Genomic DNA, 19,442 nt, shown 5'->3' with positions numbered 1-19,442 from the left:
CCAGTACCCGACCTGCGCTCCTGTTACAGGCCTTATCTTCCGTGTTGCACTCCTCGGCTCCCTGGAAATGCTGAATACTTTATCAGCTCTGCGCATCTGTTTAGCTTATTCTCTCTGATGCCCTATCGTCTTATATAAACATAATCCTACCATGTTGCTCCTTGGGTTAAAACTCTCTACTGGCTTCCCATGGTATTTATTGTAAAATCCAAACTCCTACACAGCCCTCTATAATGTGCCCTGAATGACACATGCCATCTTCCTCTGGCTCCGGTTTATATAATTCAGCCACACTGGTCTTTTTCTCTGTTTCCTGAGTGGGTCAAGCTCATTCATTCTTCCTTTAGCTTGCCATGGGACAGTCTCCTCATCCTCAGGCCTCAGCTTCAGAGCATCTCCTCAGAGATGACCTTTCCTGATCCCTCTCCTGCTGAGCCCAGATGTGGCTGCAGAATCCTTCTTAACACAGTACTGACTCCAGATAACCACAGTCAACTGGCCAGATTTCTCAGAATGAGCGGGCCTGCCCACAAGATAGACCCAGTATGCTGTCCCCCAGCCACTGTCAGATGGGGAGACTGAGGTCTGGAAAGGCAAAGATACTCACTGCCTATCTGAAACTGAGTTAGCAGCTTGGTAAACATTAGGACCCAACTTTTCCTGCTCTTAGGCTGTTTTTCCTTTACACCAAACCCTTCCTTGTTTCTAACAACTCAAAGTAGGTGGTCCCAAAGCAGAGATGGCCTCCTGGGTTCACAGGTGTGGGCAGGACGGCCAGGGAGGCCTGTGTCCAGGGGGCTCAGCAAGGGGGCTGCAGCTTGTTTCTCACTGGCAGAGCAAGCTGTGCGTTAGAGGCAGAGGAGAGCTGTTGCCATGGCGATGGACCAGCCAGAGAAGGGCTTAGGGAGCAGGCTGCTAGACAAGCTGGTTCTTAAATCAGCACATTTACTAAGTGCTTAAAAAAAAAAAAACCACCACCACCGGTTTCCATTCTCTAGCAGGGTTGGGAAGAAAAGCCTAATTATTACTCCACCGTAATCTACCTGGGTCTGATAGGTCACTGATATTCCCATCACAGCATTTCTGAACCAGGAATAATTTTGTCTGGCTTCTCATTTTGGGGGTTCCCAGAGAGGCAAGGTTATCTGCTCAAGGTCAAGTAGCAAGCCACTCTGGGGAAGAGGAAGCGGGGGAGGTGGAGGCTGTGGAAGAAGGGGGTGGGGTGACTTTCTCCATCCTCAGTGATGACTCTTTGGAGTCACAGGCCTTCCTCGTCAAACATCTTCACAGTTATTTGTACCCACTCACCTCCAAGACCCTGCCGCTGATGTATCGGTCACACGTCTCGCATTTAATGCCGAACTGGGAGTGGTAGTCGGACTCGCAGTACGGAACGCCATCCCTGCAAGAGGAAATCCACACAGGAAGAGGAAGTTGGGGATCTGGGGGGAGGTCACGTGGAGGTTCCAGGACCTGTAGCCGACGGGGAATGGGCCCAAATTGGAAGCACTGGAGGAGCTTGTTAAAAATGAAAACTCCAGGCCCTGGCTGGTTGGCTCAGCGGTAGAGCGTCGGCCTGGCATGCGGGGGACCCGGGTTCGATTCCCAGCCAGGGCACACAGGAGAAGCGCCCATTTGCTTCTCCACCCCCCCTCCTTCCTCTCTGTCTCTCTCTTCCCCTCCCGCAGCTGAGGCTCCATTGGAGCAAAGATGGCCCGGGCGCTGGGGATGGCTCCTTGGCCTCTGCCCCAGGCGCTAGAGTGGCTCTGGTCACGGCAGAGCAACGCCCCGGAGGGGCAGAGCATCGCCCCCTGGTGGGCAGAGCATCGCCCCCTGGTGGGCGTGCCGGGTGGATCCCGGTCGGATGCATGCGGGAGTCTGTCTGACTGTCTCTCCCCGTTTCCAGCTTTAGAAAAAATACAAAAAAAACAACAACAACAAAAAAAAAACCAACCCCCCCCTCCAAAAGAAAACTCCTTAGGTCCTGGCTGGGAAGCTCAGTTGGTTAGAACAGTGGTCCCCAACCTTTTTTGGGCCATGGACCAGTTTAACGTCAGAAAATATTTTCACGGACCAGACTTTAGGGTGGGACGGATAAATGTATCACATGACTGAAACAAACGTCAAGAGTGAGTCTTAGACAGATGTAACAGAGGGAATCTGGTCATTTTTAAAAAATAAAACATCGTTCAGACTTAAATATAAATAAAATGGAAATAATGTAAGTTATTTATTCTTTCTCTGTGGACCAGTACCAAATGGCCCATGGACTGGTACCGGTTCGTGGCCCGGCGGTTGGGGACCACTGGGTTAGAGCATCGTCCCAATATGCCAAGGTTGAGGGTTGGATTCCTGGTCAGGACACATACAAGGATCAACCAATGAATGCATAAATAAGTGGAACAACAAATCAATGTTTTTATCTTTCTTGCTCTCTCTCACACCCTTCCTCTCTCCAAACATGCAAGCAAGCAAGCAAACAAACAAAAATGCAAACTGCCAGACATTCCTCAGCTCTGTGGAATCAGAGAATCTACATCCTCACAAACTTGGAGCACATCTGGGAAGCACTGGTCAGCTGCTGGCCTGATGTTCCTATACTCTCCTTCTTCCCCCTCCCAACAGGCTCTCCAGACCCAGTCTCTTCCCGTTACCCCAAAAGGCTCTTTTAAAAAAAGTATTTTAAAATGTATTAAGAGTTATTTAGTCTAGTAATATTTGCCCTTGGCACATTACAAAGGCATAAAGGGAAGTAAGTCTTCACCCTCCTACCAGCCCCTCCCAGTTTCTCTTCCAGGAAAACCAGGAGACAATCAATGTGATCAATTCTTTGCATATCCTTCAGGGCTCCTCTTCTAATTAAAATTTTCACCAGTGGTGAAAGAACCACCTGACTGTGTTCCTGGATCAGTAGATAACAGGAACCTCTCCCGACTGCCCCCTCCGTTTTTGCCCAGTGCATGTAACTTACCAGGCAGTAATAAGACTGTTGTTATTCTTAACCCCCCCCCCCCCCCCACTAATAGCCACTGACATTCATTGCTTGGCTGCGGCCGGGCCTCTGACGGTGTTTATATAGATTATTTCCTTTGGTCCTTAAGGCAATCCTAGGAGGTCGGAACTGTCGGTTCCCCCACAGAGTAGGTGATCCAGCTCATTGTACCTAGAACTGAATTCATGCCCAGGCGGTCGGGATTCTCACCCAGACTTTTGTGAGGATAAAGGACACGGCTCCAGTTTGTCCTAGGGCTCAGCAAAACGCTGGCCTCCAGCGAGCACTTGGCAAAAGCAGGCAGAAGAACCCCTATGGTCAATGCGAGGGGTCTTCAAGGAGGATGTGTGGGGCTCAATTATCAAGGGCCAACATGGGAGGTAGTTGGGAACATCGGAGCGCTCAGTTCAGCTCTGGACCCTGCCTCGTGCTAAGGATTAGACCTGATGGCATCTCTCGGAAGTGCTGATGACATCTGTCCTTTTGAGTGTAACAGAACTGGCTCACAAACATAAACACCTAAGGGACAGGCATATCATTATTCTTTTTTTTTTTTTTTCTTTTTTTTTTTTTTTTTTTTTTTTTTTTTCATTTTTCTGAAGCTGGAAACAGGGAGAGACAGTCAGACAGACTCCCGCATGCGCCCGACCGGGATCCACCCGGCACGCCCACCAGGGGCGGTGCTCTGCCCCCCAGGGGGCGATGCTCTGCCCATCCTGGGCGTCGCCATATTGCGACCAGAGCCACTCTAGCGCCTGAGGCAGAGGCCACAGAGCCATCCCCAGCGCCCGGGCCATCTTTGCTCCAATGGAGCCTCGGCTGCGGGAGGGGAAGAGAGAGACAGAGAGGAAAGCGCGGCGGAGGGGTGGAGAAGCAAATGGGCGCTTCTCCTATGTGCCCTGGCCGGGAATCGAACCCGGGTCCTCCGCACGCTAGGCCGACGCTCTACCGCTGAGCCAACCGGCCAGGGCCATATCATTATTCTTTATCCAGGTTGTTGCCCTGTTGGGATGCTGGGAGCCCACCCTGGGCAGCAGGACAGGCAGTGAGTTCCTGCGGGAGAGGCAGCATTGAGGGCTGACATCCAGCAAAGCCTGGCAGGCAGACTGTGAGTGCATGAAACAAGCATCCCCCAACCTTCCACAGTCTATGGGTGTGGGAGGCTGACTCTGCAGGGGGACAGTCATTTGTCAGGAGGGAGGACTAGTGAGCCAGCCCAATCTGGGTAAAAATGCCAACACCACCTCATTTGGACCCATGGGTTGGTAAGACCTTTGGGAATTTGAAATATCCATGATTCTAAAAAGAAACAATGTAAAATTAATATTTACTAGGTAGTTCTTAGGTATAAAGCACAGATTGCTGGGCCTTTATACAACACAAAGCTGTGTGGTAGGTCATCTTCTTATCCCCATTTTTATAAATGCAGAGACTGAGGCTCAAAGAAATTAAGTGTCTTGCCAAGGTCATGTAGGCTGGGCTTCTAAATGGGCATCAGTGCCAGAGCCAGTGCTTCTGAGCATCCACCACTCCGCTGGCAGATGGTTGAAGAGCCCAGAGCCAGGCTGCAGAGGACCCAGGTGTGGTGGGCAGTTCAGGCTGGGCCTTCTTGAGAGGGGCTCAGAGCAAACCCTTCTTCGCCCAGAGAGTTCTGACTTAGGCTCTCAGACTCAAGGACTACTGGCTGGAGACTCAACTCACTAAGGGCACTCTTGCTTGGCAAGCGCAAAGGGGAATGTTAAAATCCTACTCCTATGGCATTTCGTTTGGTCTCAGTGATGCGACCTCAGTTCACCTCTGCAGCCGCAGACACCCTGCTGTACCTGTTCACGCGCCTGAGCCCCAGAAAACAGGACAGATGTGTCCCACATCTCCCTACCCTTGCCTAGGCCAGGTATCCTGCCTAGAAGTTTTCCTTCTTTGTATTTTCAAATTTTATCCCCCTTTCTAAGGTTCAGTTTAAATATCAGCATCTTTCATGAAACTCTCACAGATTCCAGACTCCAGTCCCTACTAATTAGAAGAGATCCCTCCTTTCCCTGAATCTTCCCAGCCCTTCTCTTGGACTTCTGACACTGACCTGTGCTGTCCGGCCAGCATGTCTCCTTTTCTGCTGGTAGCAGTACCTGGCCACCCCTCTTCCTTGCAGTTACTGTGGGCCACAGAGGGCTGCTCTCCGGCTCTATTGGGGGGGGGGTCCACATCCTCCTGGCCAGTGATTGGTTTAGGAATGGGTGTGTAACCCAAGGATGGCCAATCAGAGGCAACTGTGGGACTTTTGCTGGAGTTCTTAGGAAAGAGGCCTCTCTCTCTGCTGGGCTTGCTAAGCTGATGGGGGAAAATTAGGGTTGCTGGTGGTCATCTTACTAGTTGGGAGAGCCTGGTTGAAAATGAATTCAACACAGAGAACAGAGCTGGGGGAGAGAGAGAGAGAGAGAGAGAAAGAGAGACTTCTAAAGTGTGATGACATCTCTTTAAGCCCCCGGACTCAGCCATGCTGGCAGCCAGTATGCCTCCGGCCTTCCCATTCCTATGACTCAGTAAACTTCCATTTTTGCTTTTAAGTGAATTTGAATTGGGTTTTCTGTCACTTATGATCAAAGAGGTCTTAAGGAATAAAACGACTCTTGAGCTCCCTATCATATACCTCCCGGGATCATGATTCTTTATGTATACAGCTTACTTCCCTTATTAGACTCTTAACTTTCTTGCCAGTGGAAACCCTGTGCGCTGCACTCGACATGCTCGCTGTGCCCCAGCATCGGGCCAGTGAGTGGTACCCAGGAGGCACCTGGGGTCATCAAATGTCAGGGCTGTGGGTGTCGGCGGCCATCATTTCTTTTTGGTACTTAAGTATATAAATGCAGTCACTATGCCTGGCAGGAAGGGGGTTGTCTAGTTTTGCGGATCGCAGGTCATTAAGAGGTGGGTCCTCTTTCTAACTCTCTGTGCCCATCATCTGCTCATATCTCTATTAAATTCATTCAACAACTATATTATTGATTACGGGTTGGGCACTGTGTTAAAGGTGGCAGTATATAAAACAAAGTCGTCACCCTGGTGAGGACAGACATTAAATATTATCACTGGAGCAAGTTACTTACTCCCCCAAGCTTCAGTTTTCACAGCTTTTAAAATGGGGATAAATAACTCAAGAGTGTAGTTCTGGGTTTTACTGTGATCATCTATACATAATAGTTAGTATGTTCCTTGTATATAATACAAACTCTGTAAATGGTAGCTATTATTATTGTCATTACTGAAAAGTTAGCATGGATAAATAACTGCAAATGGTGTTGGCCTGGGTGAAAGACACAAAGAGGGCATCATGAGGGCCAGTACTGGGGACCGGAGGTGGTACGAGATGGTGTGAGGCCCCCTCTGAGGAGAGGGTGGGACCCGAGACCAGGGGAAGGGGGCAAGCACGTGAAGAAGGGAGGAGAGCAAGACCAGGGGAAGGGGGCGAGCACGTGAAGAAGGGAGGAGAGCAAGACCAGGGGAAGGGGGCGAGCATGTGAAGAAGGGAGGAAAGCATCCGGGCAAAGGACACACGGCGGGGGGCAGGGGGGTGAGAAGAGGATGGAAGTGAAGGGAGAAGCTACTGGAGACTCAGGCGAGGGCTAGATGGGGTGGCCTGGGAGAGTGCGGGGGCCCGGGCAGCCGGGGCGGGGAGGGCAGGGAGACCCACTTGCTGATGTACTCCCCGGTGAGGATGACGCTGCAGGTCTGGCATTTGAAACAGCTGACGTGCCACTGCTTGTCCAGTGCCAGCAGCGACTGGCCGTGCTTGATCTCCTCCTTGCACCCAGCACAGTCTGCAAACACAAGAGCACGCTGCTGAGCAAAGCAGCCTGGGCCCCTGAGCCCAGGTCAAGGGTGCCTCTCTGTGAATACGTGCGCCCACCACGGCTCCCACCCTGGCACGGGCACCTGTCCGGAGCTCTACTGGGTGAGAGAAAAGGCCATGGGAGCCCTGTCTGCTCGACAGTAGTCTGAGGGAGAAAGAAAGACCTCCCAGGGATCCTCCAGAAAGTTCCCTGCTTGTCATCCTGACCACTGTTCATCCAAAGAGGACCCTGCACCGCCTGGCCTGCTCTCCAGTAGCTTACGAAGCTCCTGCTACCCTCCGCGACCTGGGACCTGCAGCACCAGCACCACCTGCAGCCTGCACACGTGCCAGCGGCAGTGAAGGCCCACCCAGACCTAGCATTCTACCAAGGTCTTGGCTGCAGTCAAGTCTGAGACGCACTGCTCCAGGGGATAAGCTTAGCATCTAGTTTTTCTCTCCCTTCGGCTGTTCGCTCAATGGCAAGGGCCTAGTTTGTGTTTTGTGGTTAAATCTATTCTCTTGCCTAGCACCACGCTTGGCATGAGTGTGAATGAGCAGGCCTTACAGTGCTCAGGCGAGGGATAGAATTGACCATGCCTGCCCTCTCCCAGTGTGCTCCTGTACCAAACATTCGCCTCCCCAAGCAGCAAGGATTAAAAAGGAGACTGTCCCAAACCAGAAGGGTGTCCTCCCTCTCCATCCCCATCACTCTGGAATGTGTTCTGGGGCCACAGAATGGGGGGGGGGGAGCCAGCGGCTGCCTGTTGCTCCTCCCATGTCTGGGGAGGGGCAGGAAATGGAGCCAGCATCCAAAAAACTTGGGAGATGCTGGGAACTGGGGCCTCACTGACCGGATGGCCCGCTCTGGAGCAGGAAAGGGTCATGGGGCAAAGGTTACCAGAGGACAAGCCTCCCTTTTGTCGCCATGAGACAAATGCACACTTCGGAGCAGTGGGGAGAAAGAAAACTGCACACCGCGTGGGGAGAGCCTGTCTGGAGGCCCTCTCGTCCAGCTGGGGGCCCGTCCTGGGAGAGAATATGATGAGTCCGCACATCTAGCGAGCGGGGTGCCCCTGCAGGCTTGGGGAGGCCTGTGCCCTGATGAAGTGTTGACCGAGGCAGCTCCCACAGTCCCCGCCTCTTGGCTACTTAGCACCTTTCTAGCATCTCTTAGCGCGGGCTGGGGCAGGCACTTCTCCAACTGCAAAATGCTTCAAGTCCCCAGGCTTTCAGATGGGGACTGGGGAAATATTTTGGGGTTTATTTTTTCCTAACTTTTCTCCTGGGATAAACTATCCCCCCTCCCATTGCAATAATCACAGGCTTCAGGATGTAACAGTTTAGAGAGGTTAGGCACCTCCTTCCTTCTGACAGCCGGGAGTCTGGAGTGACTTGCCCATGCTTGGCATAGAAGAACTTGAAGGTTCAGGTGTCGGTCTAGCTTTTCAGGCCACAAATACCGCACTTGTGTCTCCACGGGCCTCCCCAATAGGGTAAATAATTCCACAGGGGCATAGAATTCACAGAGCAGTTGGTCACAGTCTCACCCAATGCAGGAATCTGCAGCATTTTGACAGGGGGGCACCATCCTCTGCTTAGTCACCTCCAGGGATGGCAGCTCACTCCTTCTGAGGAAGTCTACTTTGTCTTTGGACAAGCAGGAATTTTAGGACTGCCTTCTTTATATGGAGCCGAGACCCGACTCCTTGTGAGACCTCCCATTTTATGCAATCAGGAATAATCGACCTCTTTTTCCACTTGAAGGACATTTCCTTCAAGTATTTAAAGACAACTACAGTTTCTCTCTTATTCTTCATTTCTTAAACTTTGCTTTTCCTTGCTTGAAATGGTCATCCACTGATCAAATTCACTTGTGGTTCCATGGACATAGGCGTGTTATTGGCCAACAACACAATTCTCTCCCTGTCCAGTAATACTTCGTGCTTTCATGGCCAAATCCTAAGAATGAGTCTCATTTCTGTAAGTTGTAGTGATCTAAGTGGGATGAACTTAGCACTCTGAGTTAAAATTTGGGAGGTAGTATGTATAGTGGTTAGAGGTTGAGCTGAGAGTTTAGAGTGAGGGGTAAGAGGCTGGCGGTGGGGGGCAGTGAACCCCAGCTCCCCCACTTGCTAGTTCCGTGACTGCCAGGCCCCAGCTTCCTCATCTGAGTGTCTTCCTTATGAGACTGGTGTGAGGATGACTTGAAATCGGGGCCATAAGGACTAAGCACTGTGTGTGGCGCGTATGAGCCCAACGTGCGGTTGCCGTCATAATTATTTCACGTCCTCCTGTTCTTAACCTATATTCTCTGCATTCTCCGATCTCAGACCTGAGGCCAGAAGCAATCTCCCTGTGGTGGGGAAGGTCTGCTGACCCTCCTGAGAACTCTGGGACATCTTTTCCATGCGGTTTTTCCTTTCATGTTTGACTGCTGGTCCGCCATTGTTCTGGCTGCATGTTTATCAGAACCCTTCCCCCACCTTTCTTCCTCCTTTCACTCTAGGCCCCTGGCGGGGCCGCAGGCACCCCCCCACCCTGGAGCCTGTAAGTCTCCTGTCACGACCACACCCTGTCCCTCGTTGGTCTCTGCAGAGCCAGCTGTCCACTCCTCACACGGTCCTCTCTATCCCGAAATGACAGCCCTCAGCTGGCAGAAGGTCTGATGACTCTGCCTGTTCCTCCCAAACCTCTCCATTTACTGAGGTCTCTATGGACCCCAGGCAGCCATTTTTAGTTTTGTTTTTTTTTACTGTTTCCAATTTATTTCACTCAGATCAGCAAAAATGAGTGAGTCCTGTGAGTCATAGCAGGCTCCCCACCTTGTTTTAGGCAATGAACCCAGAGACAGACCGCTTCCCAATCCGCACATCGTGTCTTTGGTAGAGGATGCCAGGGAAGAGGCTCCAGGGCCAGACTGCCTGGGCTCACATCCCAGTTCTGTTACTTCCTGCCTGTGTGACTCTGGGAAAGTCATTTATGCTCTGTGAGCCTCATTTCTGTCATCTATAAAACAGTTACTCTTATCTCCCTAATAGAGTTGGAATGATTAAATGAGATATTATATGTAAAAAACTTAGCCTGTTGCCTGACAATAGTAAGAGTCAATGTTAGCCGTGGTGATGGTTGTCATGGTGATGGGGATGGGGATGACAGTGATGCTGTCACTGCTGCTGACTCTTGTCAGTGAGGTCAGTGAGGAAACCTGTCTTCTTCCTGTGGAAAGTCACGTGATTTTTTTCTCTTAACAGTTCCTGAGTATTCTTCTTAACCTCTTTTGAGTATTATACTGCTATTGGGCCTTTATTCACCATCCAGAGAAGAAACTTCGGATTCCCGTAGATCAAAAATACCCCACGGTATTGCCCTGGCCAGGTAGCTTAGTTGGTTAGAGCACTGTGCTGATGCGTCAAAGTTGCGGGTTCGATCCCCAGTCAGGGCACATAAAAGGATCAGACAATAAATGCCTAAGTTAAGTGGAACAACAAATTGATGTTCTTCTCTCTCTCTCCCTTCTTCTCTCTAAAATCAATAAATAAAAATTAAAAATAAATAAGTGAAAAAATACGCCACATTTTTCTTCCTTTTTCCTTTTCCACGATACGTTCCTCATCTTAGCGCTCTCTAGAAGCGGGTTTTGGTTCTCTCTGTCCTTTGGGAACTCAGCAGACCTTCCCACATTCCCTCTGGTCATTTGCAGCACGGACAGTGATGACCTCCACGCAGAGAACACCTCTGTGAAATATGTCTGCAGATCCATAGATTGATGTCTTGACTTCGTGAGAGACAAGATGAGCGACAGTCCTGGGTCGCCCCCACCCCCCACTGCCCAGGAGAGCTGCCCCTATGCTCACTTGCTTCTCATCATTCATTCATCCTCACCATCCTCTGCCTCCTGATTTGCAGAATTATGGTGGAGACATCGAGCAGCCTCTCCGTGAGGACACACTCACATGCAAGACTCCCACACTCAGCTGAAGAATCTCTCAGGCGAGATCCGATGCACACAGTAACACAAGCTGAGGGAAATAACCAGAGATTCAGGAACCTTCTTCTCAGTTCTCCTTTGATGCGCTTTCTAGATTCAATCTCCACGTCAACAGCATACCTCACTTTATAGTTAGAGAGCACAACACACCATGAAGTATGCTAGTCTGATTCCTGTGTACTAACACATTTGCTTTCTACAAAGCTGGGTGAACTGAGCCTCAGGGAGGCTATATAGCTGCTTTGCATCACACAGATGATTGGCAGGCCCCCGACTCCCAGCTCCCCTCTCTCTACTGCTTCACAAGTGGTTGCACTGGTCTCCGGGGACCACGGCAGCATCCGTCCCAGGGTCACGGTCCTGCATCCCAGCATCCTGGCATCTCAGCCTTGCTGTCATTCTGCATGATGCTTTCCAGGAGTCATGGAAGATAACGGTGAGTGCACTCGGCCACCTTGAGATGGAAACCTGCTCAGAGCAGCACACTGTTCTTGAGCCTCATCAAGGACATCCACAGGAGGGCTATACATTCCGCAACCAGATCCGATTTGACTGAGAGGAAGGGCGGGCGAGGGAGGGAGCCTTCCCATGGTCTTTCTCCCCAGCGCGCCACTCTGGGAGGACCTAATGGAGCCCCTGGGAGTGAGCCCTGTTGACTCGGGGTGTTCCGTGCTGCCCACCTCGGGAGGAGGCAGCCCTGGCGTGCTGGCTCTGCTGGTGCGATGGCTGACAGCCCCCCGCACCAGCATCACTTCGCCGCACAGGAGGCTAATGGGTTTTCATTGATTCTGCCGATAAGGTCAGCGAGTGTCCTGTAACACGAGAGCACCGCAGAGCCTAGCGTGGTTTCCTGAGACCCAGAGGGCCGGCTCCACGTGTGTATGTGTGGGTGCACGCCGTCAGCAGCCTGACAAGGGTGTCTGGGAACAGTGGTGTAGCCATCTCACTGCCAGACACACTTGAATGGAACGGACATTCCACAAATTAGAATGCCTCTTCCCAAGTACACTCCTGATCTTCAGCCTACCCCTAAATGACAACATGTAATGTTGTGTGGCAGATGTCCCCCTCATCCCTAGACAGTGATCCTTAGTTTTAGGAACAGCAGATGAATTACCCAGGAAGCTTATTAAGAGTGAAGATCTCTAGGTTCCATTCCTGTAAGTTCAGAGGGGGCCTGGGAATCTGTATCCTACCAGCTCTGCAGGGCAGCTGACGGAGTGGTCCAAGAACACACTCTAAGAGACACCAGCACGGCCCTTGTGGTTTGCTCCCATACATTCTCTTCTGTAAGACATGCCTGAGTGCTGATTTTTAGTGGAGTTTGTAAAAATGGAGAGCCACTAGCAGCAACATTTTAGGTCAGCTCTGTTCGGGGGTCCACGGGAGTGTGGATCCAGAGGGGAGGTAGGATAGGAAGACTGGCTCATCCCAGAAAAGCCCCACCCAATGGCACAAGCCGTCTCTGTTTATAGTCAGGCAGCTGCCCGCCCTGCATCTGTGCTTAGGGAAGCTTGTCAGTCTGGGCCGTGTGCCAACTGGGTCATGATTCAGAAGTCCTCCAGGGTGGGAACCTCCTGTACTTCCCTCCAGGCCATGAGCGGAGCTGGGACGGGGGAGTCCTGGGAGACAGTGCCCGCAGACGAGGAGGTGCCCAGTGGGTGCCCAGTGGGGAGGACTCACGGCTTGGTCCGCGGATCTTGATGGGCTTACTGCTGGTCATGGACTGGGAGCACGTCTGACACACACATTCTTTCCCGCTGAAGGTCACTTTGTCTCCAATGGGGAAAGGCTTCCTGCAAGGGGGACGAGGGAGAAATTCAACACCTCTCCTTTGGAGGGATTCTGTGTCTACTGGTGAACTGACATGTCCTCAGAGCTCTTGCTAATATATAGCTTGCCTTCCAGACACCAGATAAATTCAAGCGCCATTCATACAGCCAGGACCAGAACTGCAGGCCTGGGTGGGCTAGTTACACAATTTTAACACTGTGAGAATAATGACACTTCGTTGACCTCACATTTCTTATCACTAGAATGAAGTGGTCTGTAACTCCTCCTACAGTTGTGGCTTCTTCCTGGGAGGACTTTTTCCATCTCAACTTGATTTTTTTCCTGTATGTCTAAGAGAACTCATTCAACTCCTGAACTTAACCAAATTTCATCCGGGATGTTTAGAAGCCCACACATAACCTCTTCCTCCCCTCCTCTGCCTCTGTGTAGTTTGAGTTCCATAGCTCAAAGGTCTCAAGCTCATTCATGGGCCTGCCTCCCTAACCAAATATAAACTCCCCACATGTCGATCCCCTCGTTCAGCTACTCTTGCATGTGAAGTTCGGGACACCTGTGATGCGCACTCTGAGCATAACCCCTGACACAGGCTGCCAATGTCTCCACTGCCCTTGGATTGGCAACGTGCGTGGGGCAATGGAGGTTGTGCTGGGGGCAAGGGTAGTGGAGCAGTGTTTGCATCATAGTTCAGGCACTGACTCAAGGGCATGGCATGACCTTGGAGAGGTACCATGTCTCTATGGGGCCTGACAAAATCTTATACTGTATGGACCTTACTCTACTGTGCTAACCTTCAGTGGGTCTGGGAATCCAGGCCCCAGATTGTAAGAGATGGATGAATGAATGAATTCTACTTCTTACACCCTGTATCATTGGTCTCAGTCAGAAACTCTGATTGGTAACTACCAGGTAGTTATTTTATGGAGAAAATAATTAATCTATAGATTCCTTTCCCAATATCTATCTATCTATATCTATACCTATACCTATACCTATTTGTATCTATATATCATCTGTATTTATATCTATATATCTATATCTATAATCTATGTCTATATCTATCTATATAAATTCCAATCGTGTTTTACTTATGACTTAATCAGAGCAGTCCATTAAATCTTAATGTATTTGTGGGCAGAGTTGAGGTCTTGTTTATGTTTTATCTCGTTAATGTGGCACTTGGCATACAATGGAACCCTTAATGTATATTTGCTAATTTAACAAGTGATTGGGATGCTTTTTTCACCTATAAGATATTCTGAGAGGCTAGATGATCATAATTATGATAATGAAAAGAATAATAAAAGCAGACACAATTATGTAATAGTCACTGAGCTAAAGTCTTTGTAGGCATCCTCTCATTGATCTTCACGAATCAGTGAAGGTTGGAATGGTTTTTATACCCATTTTACTGATGAAGAAACTGAGGCTTAGGGGGGTGGGTCATGTGCCCGAGTCATGGAGGAAGATTATAAACAGCTATCCCTGTTGCTCATGTGGCTGAGGTGTGGGAGCCAGGCCAGATGTGTGGTTTCCAAACTGAGTACTGAGAGGTCAGGGTGCTCTGCGGTTCCTTTGGGTTTTCTTTTCTTTCTTTCTTTTTTTTTTTCATTTTTCTGAAGCTGGAAACGGGGAGGCAGTCAGACAGACTCCCGCATGCACCCGACCGGGATACACCCGACACGCCCACCAGGGGGCGATGCTTTGCCCCTCTGGGGCGTTGCTCTGTTGCAACCAGAGCCACCCTAGTGCCTGAGGCAGAGGCCACAGAGCCATCCCCAGCACCCAGGCCATCTTTGCTCCAATGGAGCCTTGGCTGCAGGAGGGGAAAAGAGAGACAGAGAGGAAGGAGAGGGGGAGGGGTGGAGAAGCAAATGGGCGCCTCTCCTGTGTGCCCTGGCCAGGAATCAAACCCGGGACTCCTGCATGCCAGGCCGACGCTCTACCACTGAGCCATCCGGCCAGGGCCATCCTTTGGGTCTTCTGATGGGAAGTGGGAGGTTGAGAGTGGGGGCTCGGGTCCTCACTCTGCCCTCATTGCAGGACAAACTATTGTTTTACATTAGATCGCATTTGATAAAAAGGGTTCAGCTGTTAAAATGTTTGAAAACCACTAGCCTGGCAGATCCTTCTGCCCCTGAGATCTTAGAAATTCAAGTGTCCAGCATAAAGCCCTAGAAGCCCCAGAACTGCCTGAGAAAGGCCATTTCTCCCCTTCCCTGGAGCTCAGGCAGAGGACCCCAGCCTCCGCTGGCCTCCGCTGGCCACCGCTCACCTGCACAAGCTGCACACGAAGCACTTGGGGTGGTAGGTGCGGCCCAGCGCGGAGATGACCTCGCCGGTGATGAAGTCCCGGCAGCTGTCGCAGCGGGTGCCGTAGAGTTGCTGGTAGTCCTGGGTGCAGATGTACTCCTGGTTCTTAAAGAAGAAGCCCGACTGGGCCAGGCCACAGCCGCACACTTGAGGAAACAAGGAGGGAAACAAGAGCAGATTGAATCCAGGGAGGGTCTGTAAGCATGAGGTTCTTGTTGGAGACAAGAGTCTGACGCGGTCACGAGTGGTCAGAGAATGGTGGCACATCAGACTCATGGGTCTTTGGGACCAGTGTTCCTTAAAGTGTGGCCTGAAGACCACTTGTATCGGAATCACCTGGAGGGCTTCTTAAAATGCAGATGCCTCAGCCTGAATCAGACTCCCTGGGGCCGGGGCGTGGGCACCTGCATTTTAGCATAGTCCCCAGCTGATTCAGGTGCACACCAACCGAGACCACTGATGTTGTACTATCCTCTCCATACGTGGATGAAAATTTAAGTCCATGTGGCTCACACAATGCTGCATAAGCTGGTGGTTTCCTGAATTTGATACCGAATCATTCAGTTAAAAATTTCCTGGGCACTTCTTAGATGCACGACTCTGTGCTAGGTGAAGAGCAGTATGGGGACCATGTACTCTGAATCCCAAACTGGATGCAATTTAGGATGGCAATGGTATTGCTGACCTGAAGATTATAATCTGTCCTCACCATAGACAGAAAGGGCACATCTGCTCCCGGTCATGCGTGATGAAACGCAATCCCCAAACTGTGAAGAGCTAATAATGGAAATAGGGATAAGACCGTATTGAATATAAATCATGGGTGACAGGCCATGGGCTGGTGCAAGCAGAAAATTCTGTGAGTAAGGAGGAGCAGGGAGCACCATCAATGGGGGAGGGATCATAGGAGGCTTCTTGGAGGAGGTAGCACTTGAGTTGAACTTTGAAGAACAGAATAAGCTAAAGCACAGAGGCAGGAAGTTGCAAGTGACATTTGTGTGGAGACAGGGCTAGGGGACATGTGGTGTTTTTAGGAATTGGAGGGCAGGAAAACATGAAAATATTGACAGGCCAGTTGGAGGAGGCCTAAATCTAGCTTAAGAAGTTTAGGCTTTGAGGAATACCAAGAAGCCAAGTATGGATTTTCCCCTAGTTTTTAAAGATTTAAAAAAATTATTAAAAAAAGAAAACACAACTTAGGCATATAGAAAAACAGAGAGAACATTATAATGATTCTCCGTCGCAAGTTGCAGAAATGATCGATTGCCTGGACGCTTGTGAATAGAGAGGCAACATGATTTTATGAGGTACTTCACCAGGCGTTCTGGGCTCTCCTTGGGGACAACATGAAGATGTATAGGACAGCTAAGAGAAGGACAGGTAGATATAATTACAGGTGTCTGAACAACTGAATCACGTGGGACTATCTTCCCCCAAAAGAGTTGGGAATGTGGGAAATGAGATTTCCCTGAGAGTGGAGTTAGGAAATCAACACACACTAGGCAGAGCAGAAAGGGGCAAAGTTTATCCAAGAGATGAAATGGCTCTCAGGGCCACCAGACCTGCTGCGTGTATTGATCCACTGAAAGCAAGGATGAGGTGGCCAGGAAGGGGCTGGAGAGCCCATTCCTACCTCTGACCAGCTCCCGGGTTCTGAGTCTGCGCTCACCAAGTGCTGTCTGACAGCTTAACTTTCTACACAGATTGCCTTTGAGAGCAACGTGGGCCAGCACAATGGAGAGTTATGGCTCTTGTTTACACGAATAAATGGGCACTCCGGTTTTCTACATTGATTTTCTGAGGACTTTGTTCGTTTTCTCAAGCATGACCAGTAATGGGGAAACCTATGAGATGGAGTTTCCAAGTTTCAGATGTTTAGGTACATGGAAGCTATAAGGGTGCAGAACTGGCCTGGACACGGTGACATCGCCCCAGTAAATACCAGCTCATCTTGAAAAAGGAAAGTTGTTCTGCAAAAGCAGCCACGTTAAAATGGGAAGGCCTTCCAGGTGGATGCCAGAAATATTTCACAAGTGTTTGCTCACCTTGCAGGCCAGAGGGAGGCTTAAAGGGCCAGGGCGAGTGAGGAGGAGGGCAGCCTCAGATGTCACAGCACCAGGGGGACCAGTGCAGCACAGCAGGGGACATGCTGGCTTGGGAGTCAGACCACCTGGGCTTTGGTCTTGTTGCTGCCACTAACTCTGTGGGTGACAATGAACTTGGCTCTCTCTTGTCTGGGCTCTTTGTTGACTTGTATGTAAAATGTCGAGCTCTTCTTTGGACCATCCTATGGGTCTAGGGAGAAAGAGAGCTATCTTCAGGGCTTACCATGTACCTAAAATAAACATTGTAAGCTCAATGCGAGGGAGAGCCAGAGGCCCCAGGAGAAGCAGGGCGAACGGTGGAAATGGTGGGAGAGGTGGGAGGGAGGGATGGGTTCTCCCACCAGGCTTCATGAAATTCATCCCATCAAACAATGGCGGGTATGGAAGGCAGGCGAGGCCAGAGTACAGGCTGTTCCGCAGTGTGCAGGTGGTGAATCAATTGACCTCACATCTGTGGAATTAGTTAGGTCATGGCCTACGACCCCATTGGAAATGGCTCCTGTTTTTTCCCTTCTTTTCTCTCCTTTGTTTCCCCTGCCGACTCCACCCCCAGAGCCACCTCTCCCCGGTGGAGAAAGCCAGGAGGCCACGAGAACACTTGGAACAGTCAGTTCCTCCGTTCCCCCCAAGGAGCCAAAGGAGGAAGTTTTCGGTAGAAAGGATGTTAAGGTTGATAAGCATCTCAGGGGCTCCTGGAAATACCGTAGGGAGCGTGGGGATGGCAGGCAAGCTGGCACCATGGGGGCAGACATCTCCGAGGCCGAGCAGAGCCCGACATTCAAATAGGAAAGCCACAGAGAGGGTCTGCAATGTAGAACTGCTGCAGAACCAGCATGCCCAGGAAAGCCATTATCATTCTGTGAGTCAGAAATATTGTACATAGTCTGCTACTGTAAGAGGAAAGCAGGTCGTATGGTTTCGCAACGGGACAGAGAAGTCAGAAGTGCTTTGAGCAAATCCAGACCAAACACTCACTGTGAATATACACAATGTGTACAAGGGGGATTCACACAGAGCCCCGGGGTGACTCAGTGGAGAATGTGCTGTTGTTTGTGGCTCGCTGGACCTCTTTCTGTGTTCCTATTCTGCCACTCAGGTGCTGTGTGACTTTGAAAAAGTTGCCTCCCTCTCTGGAGCTCAGTTGTCTCATTTGTAAAATGGGGGGGGGGGAGTGGCTAGGTGGTAAACTGAGGATACATCCAGATCTGAGAGGCCAGGATTCTGTTATATAATTCTTCTGATTTTCAACTTTTCCAACAAGACTTGAGTTCTACGAAATTTCAAAATCAAAGCATTAGAAGGGCCCCCGAGGGTGATCTAGCTCCTTACTTTAAATATTTAAATTAGGTGAAATATATTATGCATGCAGAAAATGTATGAAATGTGTTTGTACAGCTTAAAGAAGAAGAGTAAAATATACAGTACACTCCCCAGTATCCACTGCCCAGGTTATGAAACAGAACATTACCAGCGCCTTGGAAGCATGTTGGCCTCTCCCTAAAGCATCGCCTTCCCACATGGTCCCAAATTGTATACTTGTCATTCCCTTGCTTTTCTTTATAGTTTTACCACCTGCGATGTATCCACAAACCATTTAAGGTGGATTATGGATAGTAACTTTTTTTTTTTAATTTAAGTGAGAGGATGGGAGATAGAAAGACAGACTCCCACACGTGCTTCAACCTGGATCCACTCAGCGACCCCTGTCTGGGGCCACTGCTCTGCCTATCTGGGGCCATTCTCACAACTGAGCTATTTTTAGTGCCTGAGGCAGAGGCTTGAGGGAGCCATCCTCAGCACCCGGGGCCAATGCACTCGAATTAATTGAGCCATGGCTGTGGGAGGCGAAGAGAAAGAGAGAGAGAAGGGGGAGGGTTGGAGATGCAGATGGTTGCTTCTCCTGTGTGCCCTAACCATAGATAATCATTCTGATGCAAGTTTTGTACCAAAGTTGGTACAGGCGTATTTCAGTCCTGTCTCCTCCAGAGCCGGTTTATTTCTCATCTATCAATCCATGTGGAGGAAGACTTTTGTCAGAGGCAGTCTCAGGCCTCCTATTACAGTCCTACTTTGACCAGGCTCCAGGCTTGGCCTCCTGCTCTCTGATCTCTGTGATCCATAGAGCAATCAAGGTAAGAGCTCAAGGTCTTCAAGGTTTAGCATAAATCATCGAGATTAAATCTGGCATTGGCAGTCCCAGCAGGATTTCTGCTTTTATTTTTGTTGTCCGCCTCTTCAGACTCCTTCCTCTCATGTCAGCACCGTGGTGCACATTCAAAAGAGTTGTAAAAGAAATTCATAGAGATTTGATTTTCCAGATGAGAAAGTTTTTTAAGGTAACCAATTCCTGGAAAGAAAACTCCCTCGTTTGTTTCATCTCTAACTAAGCACATTGGCATGGAAAAGAACAGTCTCCCTCATCCC

General features: G+C 50.0%; 1 protein-coding gene across 3 annotated transcripts in view; it reads right to left on the bottom strand.

The window, feature by feature from the left end:
* The window catches only part of ABLIM3 (actin binding LIM protein family member 3), a 106,055-nt gene that overhangs the window by 45,858 nt on the left and 40,755 nt on the right, over positions 1 to 19,442 (bottom strand). For all 3 annotated transcript variants that reach the window (XM_066344424.1, XM_066344422.1, XM_066344423.1), the window contains exons 4-7: positions 14,876 to 15,059; positions 12,493 to 12,605; positions 6,681 to 6,807; positions 1,309 to 1,402 (exon numbers count right to left, since the gene is read on the bottom strand). In XM_066344424.1, the coding sequence (XP_066200521.1) occupies positions 1,309 to 1,402; positions 6,681 to 6,807; positions 12,493 to 12,605; positions 14,876 to 15,059 (518 nt within the window). The remainder of the gene's footprint in view (positions 1 to 1,308; positions 1,403 to 6,680; positions 6,808 to 12,492; positions 12,606 to 14,875; positions 15,060 to 19,442) is intronic.

The sequence above is a fragment of the Saccopteryx leptura genome, chromosome 6, assembly GCF_036850995.1.
Source record: "Saccopteryx leptura isolate mSacLep1 chromosome 6, mSacLep1_pri_phased_curated, whole genome shotgun sequence".
NCBI classification, from domain to species: Eukaryota; Metazoa; Chordata; class Mammalia; order Chiroptera; family Emballonuridae; genus Saccopteryx; species Saccopteryx leptura.
The sequence above is the reverse complement of the archived record's forward strand: the minus strand, read 5'-3'. Positions and strand labels throughout refer to the sequence as shown.